The sequence below is a fragment of the Taeniopygia guttata genome, chromosome 4 (assembly GCF_048771995.1).
Source record: "Taeniopygia guttata chromosome 4, bTaeGut7.mat, whole genome shotgun sequence".
Classification (NCBI taxonomy): Eukaryota; Metazoa; Chordata; class Aves; order Passeriformes; family Estrildidae; genus Taeniopygia; species Taeniopygia guttata.
In genome coordinates, this window is record NC_133028.1 from 24,415,123 (window position 1) to 24,441,905 (window position 26,783).

At 36.3% G+C, this 26,783-nt stretch overlaps 1 protein-coding gene across 7 annotated transcripts in view; it reads right to left on the bottom strand.

The window, feature by feature from the left end:
• The window catches only part of YIPF7 (Yip1 domain family member 7), a 44,966-nt gene that overhangs the window by 3,830 nt on the left and 14,353 nt on the right, over positions 1 to 26,783 (bottom strand). For 3 of the 7 annotated variants that reach the window (XM_072928131.1, XM_072928132.1, XM_072928128.1), the window contains one exon: positions 34 to 355. In XM_072928131.1, coding sequence (XP_072784232.1) covers positions 131 to 355 — 225 coding nt within the window. In that variant the 3' untranslated portion in view covers positions 34 to 130. Of the gene's footprint in view, positions 1 to 33; positions 356 to 22,711; positions 23,150 to 26,783 lie in introns of those variants that run through there. The other 4 variants (XM_072928130.1, XM_002197505.7, XM_072928129.1 and 1 more) reach the window with 3 other exon arrangements.

Consider the following 26,783-nt stretch of genomic DNA (forward strand, 5'->3'; position numbering starts at 1 on the left):
ATACATAGATACTTTTTCTTGAAGGCTAAACAAATCATGGATCCATAAAACAGGGACAAGGGCAAGAAGAAAACCCTCAGACTTGTCTACATAAGTCTACAGTCTTGAAGTCAGTGCTTAGAAAAGGCAGCTAAGCTTGACAGGAAAGCAAGAAATGAAAGAAAATATATAGACATGCTCCAATCCCCAGGGTATTAACTTCTCTGCACTTCCTCCACCTTACCTGTACTGCCAGAAGGCTTATGCTTGTGCACTGCACTCTAGTGCTGATCCAGGACTTAAACTGCTTTTTTTTCCAGAGGAAAGCCTTCTTAAGAGGGGCTACCTTTACCCCTGGCACAGAAACTCTTCTCATCTGCATAGATAAAGTGAAGGGTTAAACCGAAGTAGTTAAAGCAGTCATCTTATTTAATTTAAAACAAGATGAAAAACAAAATGAACAGAGAGTGAAGCATGTGGCTTAGAATAGAATATCTCTGGAGTCCCTTAAGCTCTTCACAACTAAAACATAATGACAGGTTTTAGTATTTTGGAATCTCTCCCTTTCTCTTACTACTTCCAGAAAACCCTGGATATTCAATATCAGGGAAAGTTTGTAGGTAGGCTAGTCTGTCCCATGCCAGGATTATGCTTACTGGTATTATGCCAGTTTTCTAGCCACCTCCAGAGCAGCAGCTTGTTTTTTCTCTTAGTCAAAGATAGTCTTTTACTGGCAAGAATATTATGAAAAAAGTACTGCAGTATTTTCTGTGGAGACCAGCCAAAAAAAATCATTGGTGAAAAAAAAAAGGGAAAATAATTGGTTTTCAATTCTAAAATAGCATTATGTTGACATATAGTTGCCAGAATACAAAAAGATAAGAAAATTTAGTCAATTTAATCCTGCTTTTTTTTTTCTTTTTCTCAGTTCCTTGGTATTTTATTGCCCTGTACCAATGGTAAGAAGTTAAATTTAATTTAATTACCAATTACATTTTTTGACAGACTTTTTTTTTTTCCCCTTGAATAATTTTTTTTTTTTACTTTTTATCCGGGTGTCTTAAGCATTATTTTTCTGGTGGGGCATCCTCTCATTTCTACTTTTTTGCTGTGATGAATCAACCTTCACTATGCATCAGTGCAGTGTTTCTTTCATAATATAGTGGCCACAGTCTCTGGCTATCTACTAAGATCATCAGTTTTAATACATTTCTTTTAAGTGATTTCTTCTTCCTGATCAAATAGATGAAAAATAATAATACAGAATCAAAAGACATAAACAATTGCAATTTGTATTTCAAATGAAATGAGAATTGCTAGTAAAGCATTTATTTTGCATATTTGAAACTAAAACAGTTTTCATTAACCTGGGAATAAGAGGACAGCCATGGATGAGCAATAATTCTGAATCAAACCTTTTCTATAAAAGAATTAATTATTGCAAGAGAGTATAGCTATAATCCAACTTTGTCAATATATAAAAAGATATTATTCAGAACAGTAAATATGCGGACCTTTGCCAAGAAGTTCAAGATTAAATTTTCAAATCTTATTATCTTATCTATCTTTACGTATCTGTGCTTTGTAAAATATATTTCTATGTATAAGCCTGCACACAAGTGACAAATTTTGGTCATTCTTTTTCTCTCTGAAAACTTTGAACAAGCTACATTCTATTCAGAAGTGTATTTGTACATCTGTACTGTTCTTCACAGTATATGTATATGTATATGTAGAAAGTAAGATTTTGTATCTTAAAGGCTAAAATAGAATCCAGAGAATTACCACTGTCCCAGAGTCAATTAGTGACTTGGAATTTATCAGGTGAAAATTTCCAGGACATCAATTACTGTTGCTTGCAAATATGGATGAACACATCACATCAATTCTTTTAGACCCCTCTCATAGATAAATCTTCCATTTCCTTTTCACAGCAACAAGACATTGGCATCTTATCTGGTGGCATGCAATGAGTTATTTAACATGAAAGCAATTACAACTATACTTCTCTCTCATTTTCATCAGAAAAGCCCATTGTTTGTAGAAGAAATTCTTACTTTAAGCCAATAAGTTCATGCCCTCACCTTTAATATTGTAAATTTTCAGGCCAGGTTTTGAATACAATATTCCAGTCCTTCTCTAAACTGAATATATTCAAATCTGATGTCCTTGCATTTTGTAGCAAAAAATGTGGAAGTACTATCAGTTGCAATACAATCAGTATGACTTTTCTAATACAGATGAGATCTACAAATGGGGAATTTTTATTGCTGCTTGCTTAATTGCTGCAAGGTTTTTATTCTTTTCAAAAACAGTGGAAATGGAATTCAACAACAGAAAACACTCACATATCAGGCTGATAGTTCTTTTCAAGTCTTCTTTCAAAAATTTTCCCTGTATTTATCAAAATTGGTAAAAGTTCAAGATGGATCATCCAATAAACTTTCTCACTACAGATGGCTTGCTGAAAGTTCTCCTTTTTTCCTACATAACCCTTCTATGTAGGAAAGACAAATTTGCCATAGTATTGAGGACCATGCTGTCTCAGATTTTGGTGAGGAATGGCACAATAAAATAGAAATTGTGAGAAGGCTTCTAAGAAGCACTGAGTTACAGGTGAAAAAAATACAGCAACTCTTTGAAATATATAAAGTAATTAAAATAATATCCCAAACTCTCAAAACTTGTTAGCCTTCTTTGACCATCTGAAAAGTAAATCCTGCTAAATCTCACATATGCCTGCAACCACATGCAGCGACTATAACAAAGTATAACACTGATTTTTCAAAAAAAATTTCCCCTGGGTTATTTTGCTTCTAGTATTATCTTTCTCCTAGCACTTCTTTAGATTAGCATCTCTGGGGTAATTTCTTTAGTGGTAACAACAGGGAGAGTGCTGTCTCAAGGTGGAAATAGTGGCCATTTAAATAACACACTGCTTACAGCTGCTTAGCACAAACCCAGTAAGATAACACAGTGGTTAATTTCCCCATAGCTATTACAACCTGTCTGCATTTATGTTCCATTCTAAATGCTGAATAGAGTCCTCAGGACAAAGCTGAAATGTTCAGTCTGTTGCTTAGATACTACTTTCACAGGCTTCATTTGAAAAATCTGTGTATACAGGCAAATAAACAGATAAGTTAATAGGCTGAACCCGCAATGGACAAACATTAATCACTCCTTTTTTACTATCTTTTGTACTATATTTCTGTATGGAAGAAACGGGTGTGGAATACATAGAACATTAACACAATGTAAATGAAAATACTATGCTTTGCTGGGATGCCTCCTCCATGCATAGAAAATTGGGGCCACCCTACCCTAATGAAACAACTTACATGATTCTTCATTCATGTGGGCCACTTGACTTATCTTTGTGTATTCTTGCTGTATAGGATACAGAAATGAATATCCTGTTTGTTTACTTATACAAGAGTCACTTATAACTTGTGACATTGCAACAACAGATCAAAATCAAGATCATATCCTAAAGTTAGAAAATCACCTTTGTCACATACACTATAGGCTTTATTCCATAACTGGGAGGAGCTAAATTTGAAATGGTTGAAATATTCTATTCAGAATGCCCAGATTATATCTAGTGAAAACTGCTTTACTAAAAATAGATGCTGTTCTGCATAAGCATTAGATTGGTTCCTGCTATGCCATTTCCTCAGTAGAAGAAAAGAAAAAAGAAAAAAAAAAACAATTTTGGTAGGTGTTCTGCTCTGCTAATATTCAAAAATTAATTTTTTAATTTTTTTAGCACCAGTAATTTATGACTTGGAGCAACACGCTCAACAAACTGGGTGTTATGTAAAAGCTGGCAGTTAAAACATCACAATACAACATAATTACGTATTATATAGTTAAGGTGATACATACTCTTGTGAAACACACCACAAATTATAAAGCATTTTGGAGCAAATTCATTCTGCTCTGCTCAGCAAAATGAAATTGCTACACAAATTACTGTTTTTGCCTTTTGTTATATTTTTTTTTGTTAATCTCCTGCAAGATAAGCGTGTATTTTCATATGTTTTGCATTAAGGAACAATTGTGAAAGCAAGAGAGCAGAATTCAATACCTAGATTCAATGCCCAGTACCTCTTTACTGGAGGGATGAATAGATAGCAAAATAATTCTGAATTATCAGTTATATTTTGTAAACAAATTTTCACTCCTTGAACTAGATTTAATTGGTTATTTAGTTCTGCCTTAAGCATTATTTTTATATCAGTTTGTCATTTAGCTCATATAATTACTGCAAAGATTAAAAAAATACAGTCAAGATATTTAGAATGACAAATCAATCTAGCTATCTGCATTAAATGCACTTTCCAACAATTTCTACTACCAAAGAGTACAAACAGCTGCTAAGTACCACTTCTGTTGCAACTTCAAGATGAATAATTATATATACATACATACATACATACATATATATACATATATACATATATATATATATATATATATATATATATATACATATATATATGCGCCATTTTTTATATTTCTGAACCTGAATTTTTTATCAGGCAGGGAACATAGTAGCTACTGACAAAATTACTGGTCTTTAAAATTCTTCTGTAAAGAGTTATTGTAACAATAATTGCATTCCTGACATTATATTATATTCTGTCTACAAAATTATTCTACAGTAGATTATAATTTTCCAGGCATGGGTTTTGGTGAGAGAGACTGAATTTTAATGATTGGTTTCTATGTTTGCTTTTATGAAATGAGCCATGCTCAAATATTGTAATTATAAATATTCTTATTAAAAAAAAAAGAACTTAATCTTCTCAGTGAGATTCATGTCTCAGGAGAGGCGATCAGTTGTTTGGGTTCATTTTTCTTTAAAATAATATTATTATATATTGTATTTTTTTTAAAGACCATGCTTGATTTTTTTTCTCAACTTTTCCCTGAAATTTGTTCCCAAACTTTTTTTTGCCTATAGAAATCAGTGGTTATTTAACAGCTATTTTCCACTAAAAACAAAGAAAATAAATTGTATACATCAAGAAAACAGAGAGACACAAGCATTTAACCAAATATTTTGACAATTTAAAATCAAACAAATAATTTTGAATTTTCTGCTATGAATCAGGTAACATTCTTTAGTTCCTTCCACCTGCATGACACATTAGCTACCTTCCTTTTGCGTCCCAGCAGTCCTTTACATTGTGCAAAGGGATGCACATTGAAAAAGGGATGAGGGAATGTTTTTACAGAAAACCAGTTCAGCTATTTGATACCTATAGTCTTTCCAGAATAGAGAAGAGTCATTTATGTACCTAAATTCCTCGGTAAGGGGAACACAGAAATGGGAGGGAATAATTTATTCAGCCTTCAGGCCAGATGATCCTGATGTGCCATCAAGATCCCTGACGTGTTGGGTCCGGTACTTGGTACTCGCCAGGGCAATTGGCAGCTCCCTTCTGGCCAGTCCCTGCAGAAATCAGGATATTCAAATGCAGGGAATTTGTGCTATCCTGGCGGGGAGTCAGAAATCCTGGAGGGCACCTGGGACAGCATGAGGGCTGGGCAGGGCTCCCATACCCACAGTGCAGCCATAGCCTGCGATACCTACTTGAGTCTTCCTTCTTCTGAACTTCACTTTTCAGCCAAGGGCTGGATCCTCTTAAACTATAAAAGCATATATTTCATGATAAAAGGTGATGAGAAGTAAAATCATCCTTACAGAAGTTAATTTGATATTTAGAGTACCCCAGTGAGAGGGAGCAAGCTCATTGCAGCACGGCCTCCCACTGCAGACAGAACCAGCATGAAGAGGCCTCTGCAGAGGAGTGACTTTATGCCTCTTGATATACTGTTTTAGTGATGGTGTAGGGCTACATCTTTTAGTGTTTGAAAGAATTATATCATATATAAGACTGTGGTTTCCTTTAGAGTTAATTCAAGCAGTTTGATGCCTCAGGGCTAGATGGTTCCTTTCTGGTTTTAATATAAGTGATAAAATATATAATACTGGAACGATCATAAATACAGGTACATCAATTCATAACTTATAATCAGTAAAACTCTACTTTTAATCATAAAAGTACCTGTCCTTCAAGAGGTTAATGAAATGGTCATGTAGACATAATGAGAGACTCTATAGATTATTATTTTATTTGAAGTACATGAATTTTATTCACGTGTTCATTTACTTAGTCATTTATGATTTTATTCTTATGATTCTTGCACTAATCATGAATAATGTAGTCACAGAAAGATGCAGTTCAGCAAAAGTGTCAACATTTAAGCATGTGAATTGTCACTTTGAAGACACATGTATTACTGGTCAAACCACAAGGTAGTACAAGTGATCTCAGAAGAGCTTCACCAATGGTAGAGTTTGCTTGAAATGACTGGGTAGATCTTTCTGTCAGCCCTTCTGTGGCAGGACAATAAAAAACTGGCATGACATGTTTGATATAATTTCTTCTGGCAAATAATAAAAACTATTTGAAAATTAATTTCTTTCTCCTGTCACGAACAATCTGTTCAGAAGCTTTATGTCCTTGAAGACAAGAATCTTAAGAATTCACCATATGGCCTGAATTAGATGGATTCATGTGGAATAATTTAAACCATTTACATTACTCATCTGCTACAGAAAAATATACACATATGTATGACACATATATATATATATTCTACCAGTGGAGCTAAGCATCAGGACTGTCTTCTGAAGGGCATTCCAGCATTCAGGGAAGGTGTCTCAGGGTGACTGTCTCAATGCTTAAATGAATGCAAGCATAAAATGGTGAGGGGCCACAGTCAGCAGCAGTAATTTCCCAAGATGAGGGAGTTCAATGAGGACAGAGACAGCTGCTAAAATTTTTCTATGATTATGTTTTATTTATTTGTTAAAAGAAAAACAACAACTACAACAACAACAACCCAAAACAAAAAGCAAACAAGGAAACAAGAGACTCATTATTTGTAACCAAACACAAGCCTTAGTTGGGTTTTTTTTTAAGTCCCCAAACTGATCTAAGAGCTTTTATGTCAATCTGGGGAAATCTGGAGTAGATTTAGAAGCAAAGACAATGAATTTTGAATATGATCTTCTGTTATATATGATTTAGTACTCTGCCTCCATATGGAAAATCAACTTAATGTTGATTTCAGTATATCATTCCAACTTGTATATAAGTTCTTCTTGTCTCTCTTAGAAACTTCCTGATAATGTGTGCACTGACATTCCATGTCTACGAGCTGGTATGAAGTCAATATTCCTGGTGTGCTGACCAAGAATGAGAGATAAGAATTCTGTTCATGCAATAGGGATTAATCTTCTACTGCAGTAAGGAATGCATCTAAATTGTACAAGATTCATCATGCAGACCAGCCTAACCCCTGTAAGTGTATGCACACAGGTGGGCAGCCCTGCCATGCAGCTACACTAACAAAACAACACCACAAGAGATTAGAGTCCTACAATGAACAAAAGCGGGGTAATACATATGTAGACATCTGATTCTGATAAGGCTACATTAACAAGATAGCAACACAAGAAGGAGTAGGAAAGAGGACTATGATTGATAACAGGAGTGGGTCACTAACTTGAAGGAATTAAGTAAAAATTACCAGTGCAAAGATCAGAAATGCTGAGGAGTTATAAAATTAGGGACAACAGGAAAGAGTAAATATAAAAACCCTGTTTATTTGGGAGTGGATGACAGTGGTAAAGGGAAAAAAAAGAGAAGTTGAAAAGGATGAAAAAGGGAATGTAAGCAGAAGTGTGTCATTTAACTAGCAGTTTAGCAGTATCTGTTGGGTAGTCTTCTGTTGATCTCACTTGGAGAAGGCAATTAAATCTGTTATTATTCTGATAACATGGGTCTGACTTTTTTTCTGTGGTGAGTAGGGGTACTTGAGGAGTTTTCTCCAAAATTGGTGAAGAACTATGTGAAGGGGGTGGACCAATCCCAGTAGCTGTGGTACTGAGCATTTAGCAGAATCCATATTTAGGGTTAGGCATTGAAGGTCACAAGAAATAGACTTACAAAGGCTAGCAAGGCAAATGATGCATTTCTAAATGCTGAGATACACTCAATACCTTATGCTAAGTTAAATTCAGTATTCAGTATGTCTGTTAGCTGCCAAAACTGCTTATCATTTACCTGGAAGTAGTGAAGGCACATATTTTCTCAGTCCTGTAATAGTTATATGGGATGGGTGAGACTCAGATTCAGTTCTGTTCCTTACCTGAATTAGACTCACATCTTCCCCAGCATAGTAAGAAATTATATCACATGGATGTTTCCTGATCTCTTGGGATATTTTCCGCAAAGTACTTCTAAAATTACTAGATCAAATTTGATGTTTACTAGCCTTCTATTTATCCTTAGAGGCTTAGATAGCCTCACCAGGGTTATAAGGAAATTTGGAGTTTATAAGATTGGAATGTGAAAGCATCAACGTTAAACCTCAAGCACATGTGTGGGTTTTTTTTATGTGTTGTAATGCTAAAGACTCCAGATACTTTGTCTTGAGTACATATAAGGATGGGTTCATAATTTTTTGGAATCTGCAGGAATTTTGCAGTAATCTCATACTTTGCTGATTACAGCTGAATGTCTTACAATGGTTTTCTGAAACAGAAGACAATATACAACACAGAATTTTCTGTACAATACAGAAGCTCAGCATATGCTGTTTACAGTTTTACATTACCTTCAGTATCATAAGGCTTCAGTGACTGATACATGCTTTAGAAGCACTGAGAAGTTCTACACATTTATGGTTTTAAGTGGTCTATGATTGTCCTACTGTGAAATTACAGAAACAGCATAACTTGTAGCAAGTTCCATTTTAAGTTTTCCCCCTTCCAATTGTAAAAGCAACCAAATAACAATTTATTTATTGTCTACCAAATTAAACATTTGTAGAATTACTATAATGTTCCCAGTGGCTTCCATGTTGCTGTATACAAGCTGATAAAACTGAAATCTTCTCATAATGTCCTGCTGGGACAGAGGCTTGGGATTTGTGTTGATCTGAACATTTTCTATATAATATCTCTTTTGCTTTGTATTCTACTAACAATCTTTTATGCTGTTTGACCACTTCACATTATAAAAACAGACAATCTAATTTTAAGTGTTCACTAAAATGTGGTAATTGTAGACTCATTAAAATTAGACTTCTTCAAATATTTCAGTGTACTCTATAGGCCTTAATGTTAAACTCTTATATCTCATCTCAGATATTTACTTTACTCAAGTTATTGGCAGTTTTTACAGTAAAAAAAAAAATCACAGCAACATTTTGAGAATTATCCTTATGTTAGAAAACAGAAGATGTATTCAGAGGCCTACAGTATATGTGTCAGGAAGAGAAGTTGAGACAGCATAGTCTCGTAAAGATAAGGTTAAGGAGAAACCTAATAATAGCTTACAGATTTCTGAAGAACAGATAAAAATACAGTGACAATCTCTTCTCGGCTGTGGCAAATGGCAAAAGAGGCAATGGCCAGGTGGGGCATTGGAAGAGACTTTGCAAAGAGCTTGGTGCAACCGGTGGATGATGTGGACTTTCTGGGAAGTTTTCAAGATCTGGCTTAACAAACCAATGGCTGACACAGCTCAGTTCTGGCGATGGTAATGCTTTGATGGGGCAGCCGCACAACGTGACACTCTGATGTTCCTCCCAAACAATATTTCTCCAACCCTGTGATATAATTCTGTCATTCTCCCTTCTTAATTTAGTGGAAGTGCATGTGGAAAGGGTTTTGTGGATTTTTTTTTCCTAAAAATGGATGGTTATATTAATTGCTAAAATAGTTTCATGGAACTTCATTGTTTTTTTCTATAGAAAATAAGCCCATACGTGAAGAGCAACTAGGCCTCATTTGTACAGTAAAGCTTCAATCTATTCCTTCCTTTTTCCTGTGAAAAACATGATGGAAAGTCAGAGACTGTAAATTACCCACATAGAGCCTTAGGTTCTAAAGGGGATATAGACTGCAACTCTTAAAATCTTGGACATTTATGACAGATGTTTTATTCCCTACCCAAAAAAAAAAAAAAAGATGTTTTATTCCCTGCCCTATCCTTCCATTATTCAAGGACCATGACTGAATTATTAGCCAATGATTATAATTCCTTTCTTACCTAAACCTGAAATCTTTATGCCTCCTATTTAAGAGTGCAGGGAGACAATACCAGTAAAGGAGCATTCAGTGAAATCCTTTCACACACATTCATACTCAATACAATCTACTGCAGCAGACAGAACACTGCCATGAGAATGTATTCTCCCTCCTTTCTTGCATCCACTTCCTTCAGCCATATAATTTAATATTTGTTTTTTGTCATAGAAGAGCTACCTGCAACAATGCAGCCAGGGGTATCCTAGCACTTAATGGCCAGGCTCTGAGCCCACACTGATGGGAGCAGTGTATGTTTGCTGCTGTCTGTATTGTAAGAAGGCACACTATTGTAAGAATATGATGCATTATTTTTAAGATTCATGGGAAGAATGAAATAAAGCCTATGGGAGGAAATCAAATCCGGCATTTACCAATATAGCAAAAAATATCAGATTAAATAATTAAGTTTTCATTGGACTAATCTATGTAGTTTGTGCATCAAACCTTGATTGGGAAACTGATTTTACAGGCATGATTTATAGGATCAGTAAATAGATATTTTCTATCATGCTTGTCAATCTTTGCATTGCATTGATAGTTTACAAAAATAGCTTCAAAAGTAAGTAGGGTACTTCAGGATTCCCTTAAGGATATGTATGGACTTGCTATGGAGTAGACATCTCCAAGAGACCTTTCAGAGCTTTAGCGAGGAAAAGCTTTGAGTTCTTCAGTGTATAGGTCTGCTGTGCTAAATATGCATCTCATGAAAAAAAGTCAAAAACTGAATAATGAATTCTGCCCAAGCCTCAAGCTTTGTTGGACTTTTCCATATAAATTTCTGATGAATTGGTAAAGCTGCACTAAAGAAATAGATTAGAAACTGACTGATCCCCTCACAATAGTGACCTCAATTTTGTAGATGCTAAGAATCACAAACTAATCAAACAGTCTCCTTCTTTTCATTAGAGACAAGCATTTTATTTTACTTCTGATTTGTATTTATTTTTTCTGAAGGACTTTTTTAGATTCTCTCAACAAGTAAGACCATTTTCCCTAATCCCTAAGGTATATTTTCATTTCTCAGGTTCTGAAGAAAAAAAAAAAAAAAAAAAAAAGATATAGAGGAGGCTGTGGCATAAGTTAATTTATTTACAAGTACTGCTTCTACTGGTTAATGTTTGTCTGAACCAGAAGGAATCCGCATTTGGGTTTTGTCATTAAAAATGTTAAAGCAATTCTGCTAATACAAACTTTTCTTTCTCAGGCATGTCACAGCTATTTTACAATCCACAGAAAGTAGCAAACTGTCTACTTTTCTGTTCTTAAACCTAACCCCTGCTGTTGACCAGCAGTATGATGTTGGCCAGACATTTCAGGTCTTGATATTCCTACAATCTACCCACTGATATTTGCTAATGATCTTATTCCAAGTTTATTGTAGTGCAATTCAGAGTAAAAGCTTATCTTTTTTTTTTTTTTGCACTAGTTTCCCGCTCTGTTCACTAGAATGGTCTTTATTATCATCCTTGGAATTTTAGGGAGGAGTAATTCCCCTTTCTGCAAGAACTTGTGTACTCTAAAACTGTACATTCTGCATCAGCTTGGAGGACAGCCTACTCAATCCATGTTCTCCATTACTCTAATATGTAAAAATAAAAATTCAATTTTCTTTGCATTCATCAGCATCTGATGTTTTCAACTTTAGCATGCCCTCTTCCCCATTAATTTGCCAGAAACAATGCCAAGGGGAAGCCAACTTCAGTTTAGATGTAGATGTAGAAATTCAACATTGAGAGAAAGCTGTGAGGAAACCTATAGCAGAGTCAAAAGGAAAAACATTGAAACATATAAAATCCTGAAGGAAACACAAGGAGTTGGTGGAAAGCAGCTGGAGACTGGGAAAGAATGCTCTGCAGAAACTTGTTGTGTGTCTCCTTGACATACCCCAGCAGCTCAGAGAAGCCCTTAGATAATCTCTTGCATCTGTTATAGAATGAAGGATTGCTTTATACTTTGAAAACAGATATATTTTGATCACAGCATCTCTTTGTGCATGCCTAATTGTGCCTGAACAGTGTAACAGAGTTTCAAGAGCATCCTGAATCATCATCAGTATAAAAATCCTAAGGACTGGTCCCAGCCTGCCTGCCAACCAGACTGATGAGCAAGTGAGAGAAAAAAGGAGAGACAGATTTCCCTTTGTTTCTTGTGCATTTTTCCAGAAGTTTTAATACTATCGGGATATGTGCTAGTACCTATTGTACTCTATTTGGTGTACAATTTATGAGCAGTTGAAATGCTATCCACCATCACTAACAGGAATTTACATATTCTCAGTTTTCATCGTGAACAACAAAAGCTCTATCCTATTGCCAGTGAATCTAGGGAAAGGGTTTCTATTGACTTGGATAGGGGATGGAGCAGTATCCAAACAAGGTAGAAGATTATTTTCTCTGTTTGCTGTTTATCAGAAATTAATCTGAAGAACAGCTGACTTTTAAAGAAAATAATGAAAATAGTTTATTCAGCCTAATTGCTCTGATGATATAGAAATATTCCAGCCCAGGATCTGACTAATTAGTATGAAAGAAATATTTTGGACTGACTGACAATCTTCTTTCCTTTTCCTTGCTATTAACTTTCAGTTCACATTCCTTAATAATGGAATGTAACTTTAGAAAATGTCCACTGCAGGAGAAAAAGGATAAGTAATAATACAAACACCTCTAAGACTGAGGAATTGACTGAGTTCTCTATGTTTGTATTCAAAAGTATAAAGATTAGTGCAATTTCCTCTTTTCCATACTTCTAACTTACACTTAGCTATGCTATGTTCTTTCAGTGAGTGATCCAAGTTAACTGAAATTTGAGACATAGCAGCTTAAGTCAGCTTTGTAATCCTAAAATTGAAAACAGCCCACTCGTGTAATTTGATTATTTATGGACATCTTATTTGCCTGTGCCTATGCCTGCAACAAATTTGCATTCCATCAGTTATTTGTTTTTAAATGTCATGCAGTTATTCACGTCCTGAACATACTAAGGTAAAACAGCAAAACAATTTCTACTTCCTCAAAAGTTTTATGGCTCTTGAGATCTAATTCTCTGTCAAACATCTAGGGTTAAGTTTGTATTGCTGTTCATTCAGATAGAATAGAAATTTGTATTTCTATTTTGAAGAACTATGCAGACTTGTAAAAAAAAAAAAAAAAGTTATCTGGGACAAAACCTTTACACCAGATCTGTCAAAAAAAAAAAAAAAAAAGCACTTGTGCATCTATTTGCTAAAATTGAGTATGTCCTATCAAGGACAAAGAAGTTACCATAAATAGTCAGTAATAAACTGAGTATCAAGAGCATATGATGGATTGTAAAGAGCTATTGCTGACATGCACATTGACTTGTTACACTGGACTGCAGAGTATACAGTACTTGGTGGTGTTTACTGCAAAAATATTTCTGTAATGCATTGGACTGATTACACAGTAACAGACTGACCAACAGACTTAAAGATATTTGATTGTTTAATACATCACAGGCTATTTATAAAATAAAGCCTTTTCCTGAGTTAGCTCACAACTAATGAACTAATATCTTGTTGAGGTCAAAGAAGCAATTTACTGAGCTCCATCTAATGGGGAACAGTCTGCTTAATTTAGTTCTCCAGCCAGCCCAATTCTGCATAGCTGTCATCCATTGCTGTGGACAGTGATTGTGAGTTGAAAAGTCAGAAAACATGCAGAACATACTGATTTTTTTACAAGAAACTAGGATCCATCAGATATTGAGGATAATGAATGTCTGGGTCACTCAGAGTCACTCAGTAGCCCAGACTCAGAGTCTAGATTTCAGCAGTATTGATTTTTTGTAGAGTCCTTTTTCTAACAGTTTTCGGGGGACAGAGGAACTAAGTCTTCCTGAAATTAATTCTACCTGACAGTACACTGGCCAAGGTATACAGGTATGAGTGTTGGGTGTACATCTGGCCCAAAGACCTCAACTGCTCTGAGCTGCCTTGCATCCTTCATGTCAATAAACAGTCTAAATATCTCCCAGTTCTGCTGTAGTTTATGTCTCATATTTTAAAGAGACTCCTGAGACTTCTAAGCAAGGAATGGGAGTTGTCACATTTGTTCATATCCATCTTGGTCTTAGAACAGCTGTGTTTTCTACTCCTCTGGCTGCTCCCTGGAGGTTTTAATGAGGATCATCAAAGGAAGACACATACTCTGTCTGAGCTTTTTTTTTTGCCCTCCCCACTAGGGAGATGTGCTCACTGGGAAGATGTGAGGTTTTACAGTGACAGGGAAAAGGCAGAGGAGAAGAATATGGCAAGCACGAGAGCATCTTGCTGGCTGGGGGCTGCCACTGTAGCTCCACCAGATTTTGTCATATTCCATCTTTTGTCATTAGGGCCACCCCATCCACTGTGTTTAAAGACTGGGGAATGTGCATACGGGGACCATGTGTCTGAGTGAAAAAAAAACTTGCTAATTTGGGAAAGGAGATTTCACCTGGCTATTTTTATGATAATTCACTTTAGGCTCCATCATCTGAGTGCCTGATTTTTGTACGAAATTTTGTAAGAAACTAAACTATTCTGACAGCATGTTTATGAAATGTGAAGGTATCATTATCCTTGCTGAGAAGCCTCTGGGCCAGATGCTGAGAGATGCCTGTACCTACAGGAAATCAGCAGGATATGTCACTAAGCATCTTTAGGATTCAAAGTCCAAATGCCTGCCCAGGTTGGCAAATCCAGCAAAGTGCCTGAGTTGAACCCATGTGGACTAAGTCTCAACCCAGTGTATTAGACACAATTCATTTTTTTAACAGAAAAAACTTATTCCCTTAACTCCTTGAACTTCTTGAAAAATTTTGGTAAACATATGTAAACAGTTTATGTAACAACTGATGCTGTAGTTTCACATTCCCCAATTCATTCAAATCTGAACACGACGTTGTGTACATAGGGATTTGTAGGCACAAAGGATATTATTACTGTTGCCATGTATTGTATTTGCATTGTGATTTTCCTTAAATGTGCAGCATTGTTTTGTTAAGCAATCAGAATGCAAATACCACTGGCACAGCTAGAATACATTCAAGTGCCCAAGTACACAAAGAATGCAAACTGTGCAGTAAAGCACACAAAGCCCAACAAGCTCATTAGTACCATACTGCAGTGATTACAGAGCAAAGTGCCTTCTGAGGTGCAGTAGTCAGGCTGTACAGAGGGAAGGCTTTGCAGAGTTTTAATGCAATGATATTTTTAATGCAATTGTATGCTGCCACAGTAGTCATATTTCACCAGCATAAGCTGCTCTGGGAAATAGGCACTATTCTCTGTTTGTACCTTGCCTAGGTATCATTCATGATTAGCCATTAGGCATTGCATAATAGTCTTGAGGATAATTATTCTGAGGATAACAAATTATGATTGTCCAGACTACCTCTGTACCTCTTCGGCCCCATCTACCTTTGCATCCATTTTCTGATAAAAGTCAGGAATATATTTTTAAGCAAAAAAAACCATGAGAAAACAGGCGTGAATAGAGTGACTCCTTTCCTGGTATGGCCTTTGAGATTCCAGCAATCATCAGTAAGGATGTGAAAACTGGAACAAGGCTCCATGGGGATCCTGTAGTGGTTTGATTTGCTTCATGGTCTCTGTTGTAACTTCATGACTCAAAACCAGATAACCAACTGTCTGTTATCAGCGTACCCACCTTCAACACCCCTGCCAGTACATTCACATATATGCATATATACACACACACATAGATATACACTATCCTGTATATGCCACCTGCCACTAAAATATGGTGCAGGTCTTCAGTATAGGGATTTGAAAGGTCTACGGAGAAAAAGGTTAAAGTTTTAAAGGAAAGTCACCATGTGACCATCATGGTGTCAGAAACCATGTTAACCCTTCTTTGAGACAGAGGATGGACTAAATGTCCTCTTGGTACTCTTTCCTGCACTGTTTTTTTCATGAATCTATGATTATTCAGACGCTATAACAGCTAGAAAGTTCAGTTTTAATTAGTCTGAAATAGGAAAATTGTCTTTCATTCTGCTTGAAAATGCAACACACATAATGTTTCATCTGGTGGAACCAGATGAAGGCCTGTAAAAGTTGTGGTCATGTAAGGACCATAGCTCTTCAATAAGCCCTAGCCATAGCCTAGGAACTGAACAGCCATACATACACCTTCTGGCCATGAGCAGCACAGAGAGAGGCATGATTTATCTTAGCAAAAACATCTCTACATTATTCACTGAACAAAGGTTGTGGATCTAGTGGACATTTCTGTGGAGGTTCTTTCTGCACTTTAGGGTATTCTTAGCAACTGACCTTAGCAACTGATCTGAGCTTCCTCCTTTGCAGCAGGACCCAAGCAGTAAATCAGACTGGTGTTCTGGAAAGAGAGAATTTAAGTATATAGGCAGTGATGGTGGTGAAGCAAAATGCAAAGTGCTCCATTAAACATATCACCTCAATGTCTGCCCTCAGAAATTCATGTCTCCAGGGTGATCTTCTCTTTTGAGAAGTGGTCCTTTTTATAACGCAGGAAGCATTAGGTATGCTCATATCCCAGTCAAAGAGTTTCCTACGCAGTGCCAACAGTTATTCAGCAGTACTCATTATGCAGGTGAGCTACATCAGAGTGCTGCTACTCTGCAACACTCTGCAGATCTCTATGCACTATGTGCACAGTGTCTGAAATATAAGCAAATTTATGCTGCACTCATCCTTTTTGTGGTTATTAGTGTCACTTAGTATCATCTTCCTCCAGCAAATTGACTCACCAAGCAAAATGCACAAGTGCACTTTAAAGCGGATCACATTATCACGCCTACTTCTTCTGGAGAGCCAAGTGTCATTACTACTTTTCACCAGGAATAACTGCCTAAACTGTTTCACATTCTGCAGTGCATCAACAGTGCTCTTCCTCCACTCAGTCTGCAGTTCAGAAGAGTGATGGAACAGTAATGCATGTCTATCTCATTGTTCCACATGGAGAGATAAAATCTAGTGCTCACTTCATACATCTTTAAAAGTTAGGGTATTTGTTTCTGGAGTCTTTTCATTAAGATATGTAGTTGTATATCACTTCTAAGGCCCTGATCATATTTCAGGTATCAACAAGGCATTTGTATTAAAATTACTGTGCTTACTCAAAAAACATATTAGAGGTTTCTCTCTCAACACTACTGATAAGATAACATATCCCAACTGCACAGTTAATTCCACAGTCAGGTGTAGACAATAAGGACTAAATATGGTCAAGAGCTGCTAGGATTTTACTTCCAAAATTTACTTTCAAATTATTCATTAGAATTCTTTCTTCCTCTGTGTGCATTTTCTAGAAGGTAGATGGAGTATCAAAGAAATACAAGGGTGCAGACTGCTAAATGGTAAGATTATGACTAAAACCATGAACTTGGAACCAGAAATCAGTAAATAATATTTATAAAAGAAGCATTTTGGCTAAGAAACGGAGTGAGAAGAGGTGCTGACAGTCAGAATTTAGAACAACCAGCAATTTATTAAGCTGAAGAGCAAAGCCAAAGCCCAGTAAAACTCCATATTATACATTAAGAGCTGAGATGAGAAGCTGCCAGTGCTTGAGCTACGGCTACTCAATGTTCAGAGATGAAGATTAAATAAACTAGAAAATAATCAAAGGGATAAAGTTGTATTCAGGAATTAGATTCTGCAACCACACATTGAGAGAGCTTCTTATACTTTATTGTTACAGCTGTGTCTACCAAGAATTTTATGTGGGTCACCAGCATTCTGGTACACTGCCTTTGGTAGCCTGGTGGCTTTTTGCACTTTGCTCAGGAGTGCTTGTCAAGAGGCTGTCAGGAAAACCATCTAAGTAGATACTTGAGCTCAGATCTCTGACTTTTGATGGGACTGACCGAACTTTGTGCTTTTAAAAATCCACCCCTTGTCCTCTGCAAAGTGATGGCTTCCCATATGGTCTATTATATTTACAACTATGAGTGTTCAGTGTTTTGTGACCTCTTCTCACTCATTATCACTTCACTAAATTTCATGGCAAAAGAAGGGTAATGATTCTTTTTTTCTGCAATTTTAACTAAAATGCTGCCAAAGCAGAGGGTATGTGTTGGCTGAGGTTTTATTATGCAACTATACGCAGATCACTGTGAATTGCATCGTCCATCTAGTTCAGTGATGCAGCACCAAGGTCACTGGGCAGATTTAAGCTAATGATGCAACCATAAGTCTAATAAATGTGCTTAGTAACCACAGCAAACGTATTGTCATTGTTGCAGATGTTATTCTTTCAAAAGCACTTGGCAAACAACTAAAACACAGCCCTTGTGTTTGCTTTGACCTCTCCTAAGAATGCACCATCAGGAACATTGAGGAGATGAGATTGTTTAAGAAGACAAGTCATGGCCTACAGCTACAGTATTGGTATTGCTCATAGCACTCTTGCAGCTTGCTTAGAATAAACAGGTAAGAGGCTAACTGAACATGAATCAGTGAAATTTTGATAGAGAGTAGATTTTGGAAAAAAACATATCCATGAGTGATGCCAACATAGGTAGAGGTGAATTTCTTATTACAATGATCTAGGCAGGTCAACATTATTATGCAGTTGACTTTTGTAGCCATCATGCTGCAGTGACCCATTATGTGCTGATCCAGTAGCCTTTTCTTATCTTTCAGGAAATACATTAACCAGTAAATGCATTATGTCACCATGAGCTTTCTCATTATGTGCACTGGTTCCCCACAGGGTTTATCAAACGCTGCCATTGCTGTTTCTTTGGAAGGATATACATCATCTCCCAGGCTTGGTTCAACAGATGGTTGATATTATGCTCTGAAAAGTGGCAATCTACTGTTCAGAACTTGTTGCAGCTCCAGTGTCTTGTACCCTATCATATATGTATCTTTATTTTTACATATGTATATGGATATATATTCTTATGTACATCATATAATTTTATCTGCCAGGCATGAAGAAGCGCATGATGGTCTGACTGCTAAATATGCTCTTTACAATAAGGGTGAAAAAAGAAATTTAAAACAGGCACAATTTCTTCAATTCTTACTTCATTTATACCAATTATTGGTAGGAATAAAGATAAGTAATTCAGCCTTACTGTAAAATTCACTTAAGATCTTTCAGTGAACAGAAAATGCCAATATATGAAGATGGCTGTTTAGCAAGGCACTGAAATAAAGTGGTGGCAAGAGAGGTCTAAGTCAAGACAGAGCTCTCTTTTCTCATTTCAAATGACATAAACAGCACATAAACACATGAAATGAGGTCACAGTTTTGTATATAAGCCCTCTGTGGCTTCTGAGATAAAAAAAACTGGAAAAATATTACCCTTTGCTAATGGAGCTTTTTCACCAAGAACCACAGCATGTACCCAATTCAATGTGTCAGCAGCTTTCTGCCCTGAGTTCAGCTTACCAACAGTTAAACCATTCAAGGTCATATTATAACCTATTAGAGATGGCATGTGACAAGATGATTTTTGATAAAGGGTGGAACTTTGGTACTACAGAAGTGGACAGGGAGAGGAGGTTTCCAGATGCAACCTGACATTTTGTCAGCAGCTGCTAGTCAGATATAAAAACATTTTATTGCCCTTGCATAGTCAGCCACATGCTATAGTTTCTTCTCACTCAGAATATGGTCACTTTCATACCCCCCTGCATTTAGCTGCAATAGAACAGCAAAATGTTTACATTACAGCAGAATGCTGCATGCTTTTATCTGAGGGTGACCTTGAGTATGCCTGGCACATAAGAAGTGCAGTGGGAGGCAGTCAAACACTTTTTCTCCTACATCTCTGCCATACTGCCTGTGTCCCACACAACCTTCGTAAATGCCCATTTTTGTGTGTGAATGCACATTAAGAACATTTCATGTGCATGCTATGAAGAACAAGAAACCAAAGACAGATTATAAAACTTCACTCTCCAAAACCATAATTATTTTTCCCTTTATGTTCTGAAGCTTATTTGTAAGTTGCATGAATTTTTTTTAACTCTTTGGGTTGGGAAGCCTGAATTAAAAATTAGTACATGACCCATTACTGCTTTAGAATCCTCTCTTTTTCAAGTTGAAAGCTACCGTTTTCCAACCTTGTATTTAAACTTTCATGGGAAGATATGAGTGATTTAAATATGAGTGCCCAAGAAAGAGAAAATACAAGAAAGCTAGATGGTGTTGGGAAAGCCTGTCCAGAGAGTCAGAACAAGAGCTTATTACCAAATATACATGTTTTAAACATATCTTAGATCAAAATAACACTTATTTTTGATGAACTAACAGTTTGTGCTAGTGACCATAAGGAAGTACACACAAGAATAACATGGTCAAATCATCAGCATGGCTATGCTGACCTTCAGAAAGGAGAGCTGGGTAATAATGAGGAATCTTGTTTCAAAGAAGTAGAAGGACATCTAAGACAATTAAACCCTCTCAGTCAGCACAGAGACTCCTGAAGGACACCATGCTGGGAGCACAGCACCAGCATGTACCACTTTCTGGAAATCCCTTGGGAAAAAGGTAAAAGAAAATTGGCACAGAAAAACAGTAAAGCAAGGGAAATTACTGGAATTAAGATTTTAGCATTTAAAATTATGAAGATGTGTCTCAGTGAAGAAAAGGAAGAAGTTATAAATTCTAAGAAAACAAACATAAAACTATAATTAAACTACCATTTGCTTTGTAAATGTTGTGGCAAAATTTCAAGGTGTTCATTTTCCCTATAGTAATTTGACTTGTCTATGGCCTCAAAAGACAAATTGATGGCTCAATTCACTGCTTCCCCTGCCATTTATATCATGCAGATCAGTATGAGAATAAACATAAAGTGCTGCAGAATAGAGCCATTTTATACTTGTTTTAGACAGTAAGAATGATAATAGGAAGTGTAGGACAAAAATGGTTCTAAATGTTTCTAAACCATCTTTTCTGAACTCTCCAACTAGTGCAGCCATATGAATCTGTCCCCTTTCAGACATGAGAATGCCATTAATGCATGGTAAATCAAAGTGCCTGGTTTTTATATCCATACCCTGCAGTCACTTGACATGTTTATCTGTGCCTTATTACTGTCAAATTTAGTCCCTGATACAGTAGGGCCAAATTTTTCATGTTTACAATTGCTGATCTTCCAAATTCACACAATTCCCACTTAGATGCAACTAGATCCTGCCTAGTTTAGTTATAGTCACATTTTGCTCCAGGGTCATGTTTCCAATTTGGCCTCTCTGTTCCTGTTTTCATAGCCTTGCAATAAAGAAATGGATAAATGCAGTATTTTCTCCATAAATTAGTTGTGTTTTTTTAAGGAATTAGCTAAGTATACATTAAATTTTGTTTATTTCTCATGACCTCTAGTCTGAACTAGTTCTGCTGGAATTCAGTAAAATGAATTCCAGAATGGCTTGCATAGAGTTCTTAAAAAAAAACCCCAAATATGACAGCAATGAGAAATATTTTTACCAAGGGCTCTTGCAATTTAGAGAGTCATTAGCTTGAGGACAAACTGATCATTTAATTTACCTCTGACCTGAAAAGGGTTAGGAATACAATTACTTTTTTGTATTCTTGAACACCTTTGCCATACTAAGCTTCTGCCTAAGTGCCTGCAGCATCAGGAACCTCTGTCCCAGAATCACTGGCCCACTGTCTAGGAAGAAAATATTTTGTAAACAATTCAACAAAGAGTTCAAAACAATCAATTGAGGATCATCAAGATCATAAGAATATGCATCAAGAAGAAAGGCACCATAAGACACTAAGACACTGAAGAAATAATCTGCTACCATTTATTTTCCTCACATTTCCATTTATTTAATCTATTTACTTTTCCTAGCTTTTTCTACACCTACCTTCATTTTACCTTCTACTTCCTACTTAGACTTTTTTATGTTGTGACTGCACTCATCTGCAATTCCTCTTGATGGCTCAGTATTTCTAATACTATATTTAAAAATATCATCTTGTGCATTCTGTACTTTATTGCCATTATATAAATGCTTGGTTCCCTTATAACTAAAAACAGCAAATAGATTTTTGAGGGGCAGATAAAATTATGGAGATTTGTATTTTGCCTGTTCAAATACAGTTCTTTCTGGAGACATTTTTAGGGGTTGCCTTCACTTTGTTTGGTGCTTTCCTGCAGTTACAGCAGGCAGTGGTTTAGTGAATATTTTAAAATAGAAAGTTACTGGGCATTAAAAACAGTACAATGGTGTTTTTGACACCAGCATCTCTTAAAAATAAAAAAGAAAAAACAAGACAAAATTTCTAAGTTTCATCTGTTGTATCAGCTTGTTCCTGGCCAATTCTTCAATGCCACAAAACAGGGTCACTCTTTTGTTTTCTGTCTTTTGTCACAAAAAAGAAAAAAAAAAAAAAAATCCGAAACCCAAACATATAAATTCTAGATATTAATTAGTAATTATATAAGATGGCAATCTGTTTTTTTTTTAAAACAAATAAATATGCATTTTTTCTTGATTTACTATGTCCATTAAATATTTACATAATTGCATTCTAGCTACTCTCAAGCATATGTATTATATTATAAATACTCAGGACAGGATTTTTATTTTAATTATAATTTATTTCTCTTTTTTTGCACTTTTACTACCTTCTCAATACAATTTTTTTTTTTAAGCTGTAAGACTGTCAAAACACCATTATTTTAAGGCCATCTACCTGTTAGCTTGATTTTTTTATTTCATTATCAGCCATTACAGAATCTAATTTTGTTAGTGGAACTTAATACAACTCTAGGCAATCTGAAAATAAGTAAATAAACCCTTGCCCCTCCAACAACCATAAACAGACTGTGAGAAGACTACCAGAAAATGCATCTCAGAAAACTGTTAGAAGTGCAAAAAGTCCATAAAGTAAAGCACATGGGTATGCAATCAGGAGCTGCTGTCCTTCCATAGCCAATGCAGACGTAAAAATTTTGGAGGCTGACAAACTGCACCATCCAATAATAAACAGAGCTAACACAGTTCCTGGAGTCCCCCTAGGAGGAAAAAAAACATAAAAACACAAAAGAAACATGACAGAGTCCACATATTGCTAAATGAAGCATCAAATCTTACCAAACTCAAGTTCATGTCTAGCAGTATGCCATTGACAGGTAACACCCAATGGAAGAACCAAGAACTGACTGACACAGTGAAAGTCAAGCATTAGAGCAAATTAAAACTGTAGCCACAAACAAGTAGTATGTTCAGCATGGATAAAAGCCTCATCAGAAGTACTGCTAATCTGTACATTTACAAATAAATCTTCTAGACCTCCAGCAGATGCAGCTGCTAAAGTTTAATATTACACTTAGTCAAGTTTCTATTTCAGCCAAAATCGTCTTACAGAAATTGTTAGGTTCTAAAATGACACTACAGACCTGCTCTTCTATCAGAAAGCCTGATGATCTGGAGGAGATGCATTTTTATAACACAGATAACAGATTTTAAGGGCTCCTTAGACACTCAGGAGAGACTCTGAAAGACTCACACCAGCTGGATGGGCAGAAAGATCACCCAGGAAAAAGCTTGACTGGCCTTTTAAAAAAGGGAGCACACTGAACACAGAGTAAGGAGTGGGAAAAGAACCACCAAGAAAAAATATTTTGCTTACCTTGGCATCCTTCTCTGCACACTGTAACTTTCTACCCTACCTCTTAGTGACAGCTAAGCCCATTTGAAGTTACACTGTGCCCCCTTTCAGGAGCAGGGAGGCCTGGAGAACTGGTGATTATGGGACTACGGTTAAAAGCCCACTGAAATACTCCTGCAGATTACAGAGGGCTCACTATTAAACCCTGTGGGAACAAAAGCTTGCCAATAAATAATGTTTCACAGATGCTTTATTTGCACTCTATTTGCAGCCTGCTTCTATAAAATGCATGAGATCATGTGCATAATACACTGCTGAAGCACATAATGAGATAGCTACTTTATACACTTTTGCTGTGTCAATCTCAAGGAATTTGAAAAAGAATATATCTCTGCCACTTCCTAAAGGCCTTCCTGGCACCCCACTCTTCCAAAGCATCAGCGTAACGGAAGCACAAGGGAAAAACAGGGTGTGTATACATACTCAGGTGGGTCATTTTATCAGAAATTGTCTCCACTAATATAATTATTAGTGATGAATAAAGCTGTCCTTATGTAATTGACTTAGTTTACTTAATGCATTCAGATCACATAAAATAGTTGACTTCTTAGCAATACAGCCACCAGGCCAATAAGGTACTTGGTGTTGCCAGCTCTTGGGACTTTGAAGGAAGAAAGAAAGAACTGATTTCACGGTGACTCAGCACCTCATTGCAACTTCAACAAGTTAAAAATAAAACATTAGAGACCATGTGATTTAATATCCTCCGTTTAACTGTTTTTTAAACCAATATAGTGGCATTTAGGGAAATTCCACTGGGCTTTGCAAAGTAAGTACTCTCCTCTAAGGTGATGCTAAGCTGCTCACCTAAACAGTAAGCCAGAAATTCAGAGCTGGTACTCTTGCTGGCAGAGGGCTGGGATGCAATAGGAACATCCTGTGCAATGACAATTTTCAGCTAACATAATGACACTTTATCACAATGTAGCACAATTTAGAGCTGTAGCTGCTCTAAATTGTGGCTGCACTGAAGTCCAATGGCCTCTCATGGTTTGTTCCAGGACTGGCAGAGAGCAAGATGGAAAGGTGGCATAAAAATCATGTAAGAATCAAGAGGTACCTCTGCGCACTTACAAATTCAGTCCTCAATCTAACAATGTGTTACTGTTAAAAAGAATGGTTTGGCAGAGAGCTTTCTGTCTGGCATGTCCATGAGGGTCAAATCCTCTTGATGGGAGAAGGACAAAAAGCATAAGTCATGCTTACAGTGACCAAGAGGACTGGGACTGTACTGGTGTGAGATTGAGATGGAGGGACACATGTAAATGGGACCCTTTCCACATCTCTTTTTTCTCAGATCCTGCAGATGCTGTCACCAAATGGGTCCTTTGCATCAGCTGGGTGTAAGAATTTCTTTCTTCATGCTTACATTAATTTCTTTCACTCTTTAGTTAAGAAAGTAGCTTTACCACCTCATTTGGGGATTTGATATTAAGGAATTGTTGTTGCATTCTGCAGGAAAAAGTCTACTGATGTTTCTCCCAGAAAGATAGCCTAATAAACTTGTGCTCATACATGGAAACAGCATAGATGGGCACAAACAAATCCAGTTCCATGGAAATTTGAGTAAGATAACTAGTGTTCTCCTTGGTACTATTCAGTACCGCAAATGTCCTATATTTTGCTTTATTTATATAGAAGGAAATAGCTAATCATGAAAGTTGAAAATCATTCGGTTACTATGCATCTTTGCCATAGATGAATGCATTATCTTATGTATATTTTTGGTGAAAAAAAAAATCAGATTATTTCTTTGAACTTTGAAATAGAAGTAATGGTTTTTATAAATATTTTTAAAAACCATAAATGTATTGTTCTTTCTTTTACAATTTAAAATATTTTTTTAAATTAAAAATAATGAAATGTATGTTGAATTTTAAAGTTGCCACTTAATTTTAATAGCATGTTCGCAATAATTGACCTTAGTTCTGGATGTGTTCAAGCAGTTTCATATACCAAATGAGAAAAGACTGCAGAACCCTGTCAATAGGTACTTAATGTTAGCGATTCATTTTAGAAATACCAGTTCAATTTTGACAAGGCTATCACATTTTAGTGTTTATAGATTTTCAAAAGATGTGCTTTCTGTAAATTCACAGCATTTTACAAACGTGTAGTGCCTGCCTGGGGATTCCATGTACAGAAAACAGTACCCTGCACAGTTGTAACAGCTGGTTTGGAATTCACCCCATCTGTCTTATGATTATGTATCTGCAAATTTTATTAGGCTGGATTATTAAACAGGTTAATCAAGAAAATATGGGAAGTGTAGGAGAACAGAGAATAAACAGCTTCTTTAGTGTCATAATCCATCTTGCCAAGGACAGCTCAGAAACACTTGAATAGATTGAATATGCTCAGATTAAGCCATCAGAGCTCCACAGAAACATGCAACAAGAATTTTGCCAAAATTTCATTCCACCATATAAATTCCTTAATAAGTATATATACACACACATGTAAAAATGATACTTTTCCGAAGAAAACAAACAGGGGCATTTTCTCATTCATCAGCTGCTAGGTTCCGTATGTTACAGATTGGAAAGTTAACAATATGAGAGAACAAAAAAGACTAAGGAGGGAAACCATCATTAATAACATGCTAACAATAGGTAAAAGCACTGCTCAAGGCCTTCAGGCAAGATCTGGAGCTTGCTCGCACTTTGCTGTGTGTGAACAGGGAGATAAACACTGTGCCTCAAAGGGCTTACTGAACAAGGAGGAATGAGAGGCTTGCCAAGAAGTTTCCTATTAGGAGAATAAGGCTGAACAACCCCCCCACATGTGCACAGATACATACACCACTACACATTTGGTTTTTCAAACTATCCAGCTATTTTCAGGTCTGCAATTGCACCACAACTATACCTCATAGTATACAAGTCTACTATATCTTAAACACTTGTCAAAATTCTCCACATCATTACAGGCAACTTGGCTATTTCGTTCTGTCCCAAAGAAGTCAGTAGGAAAGGAAA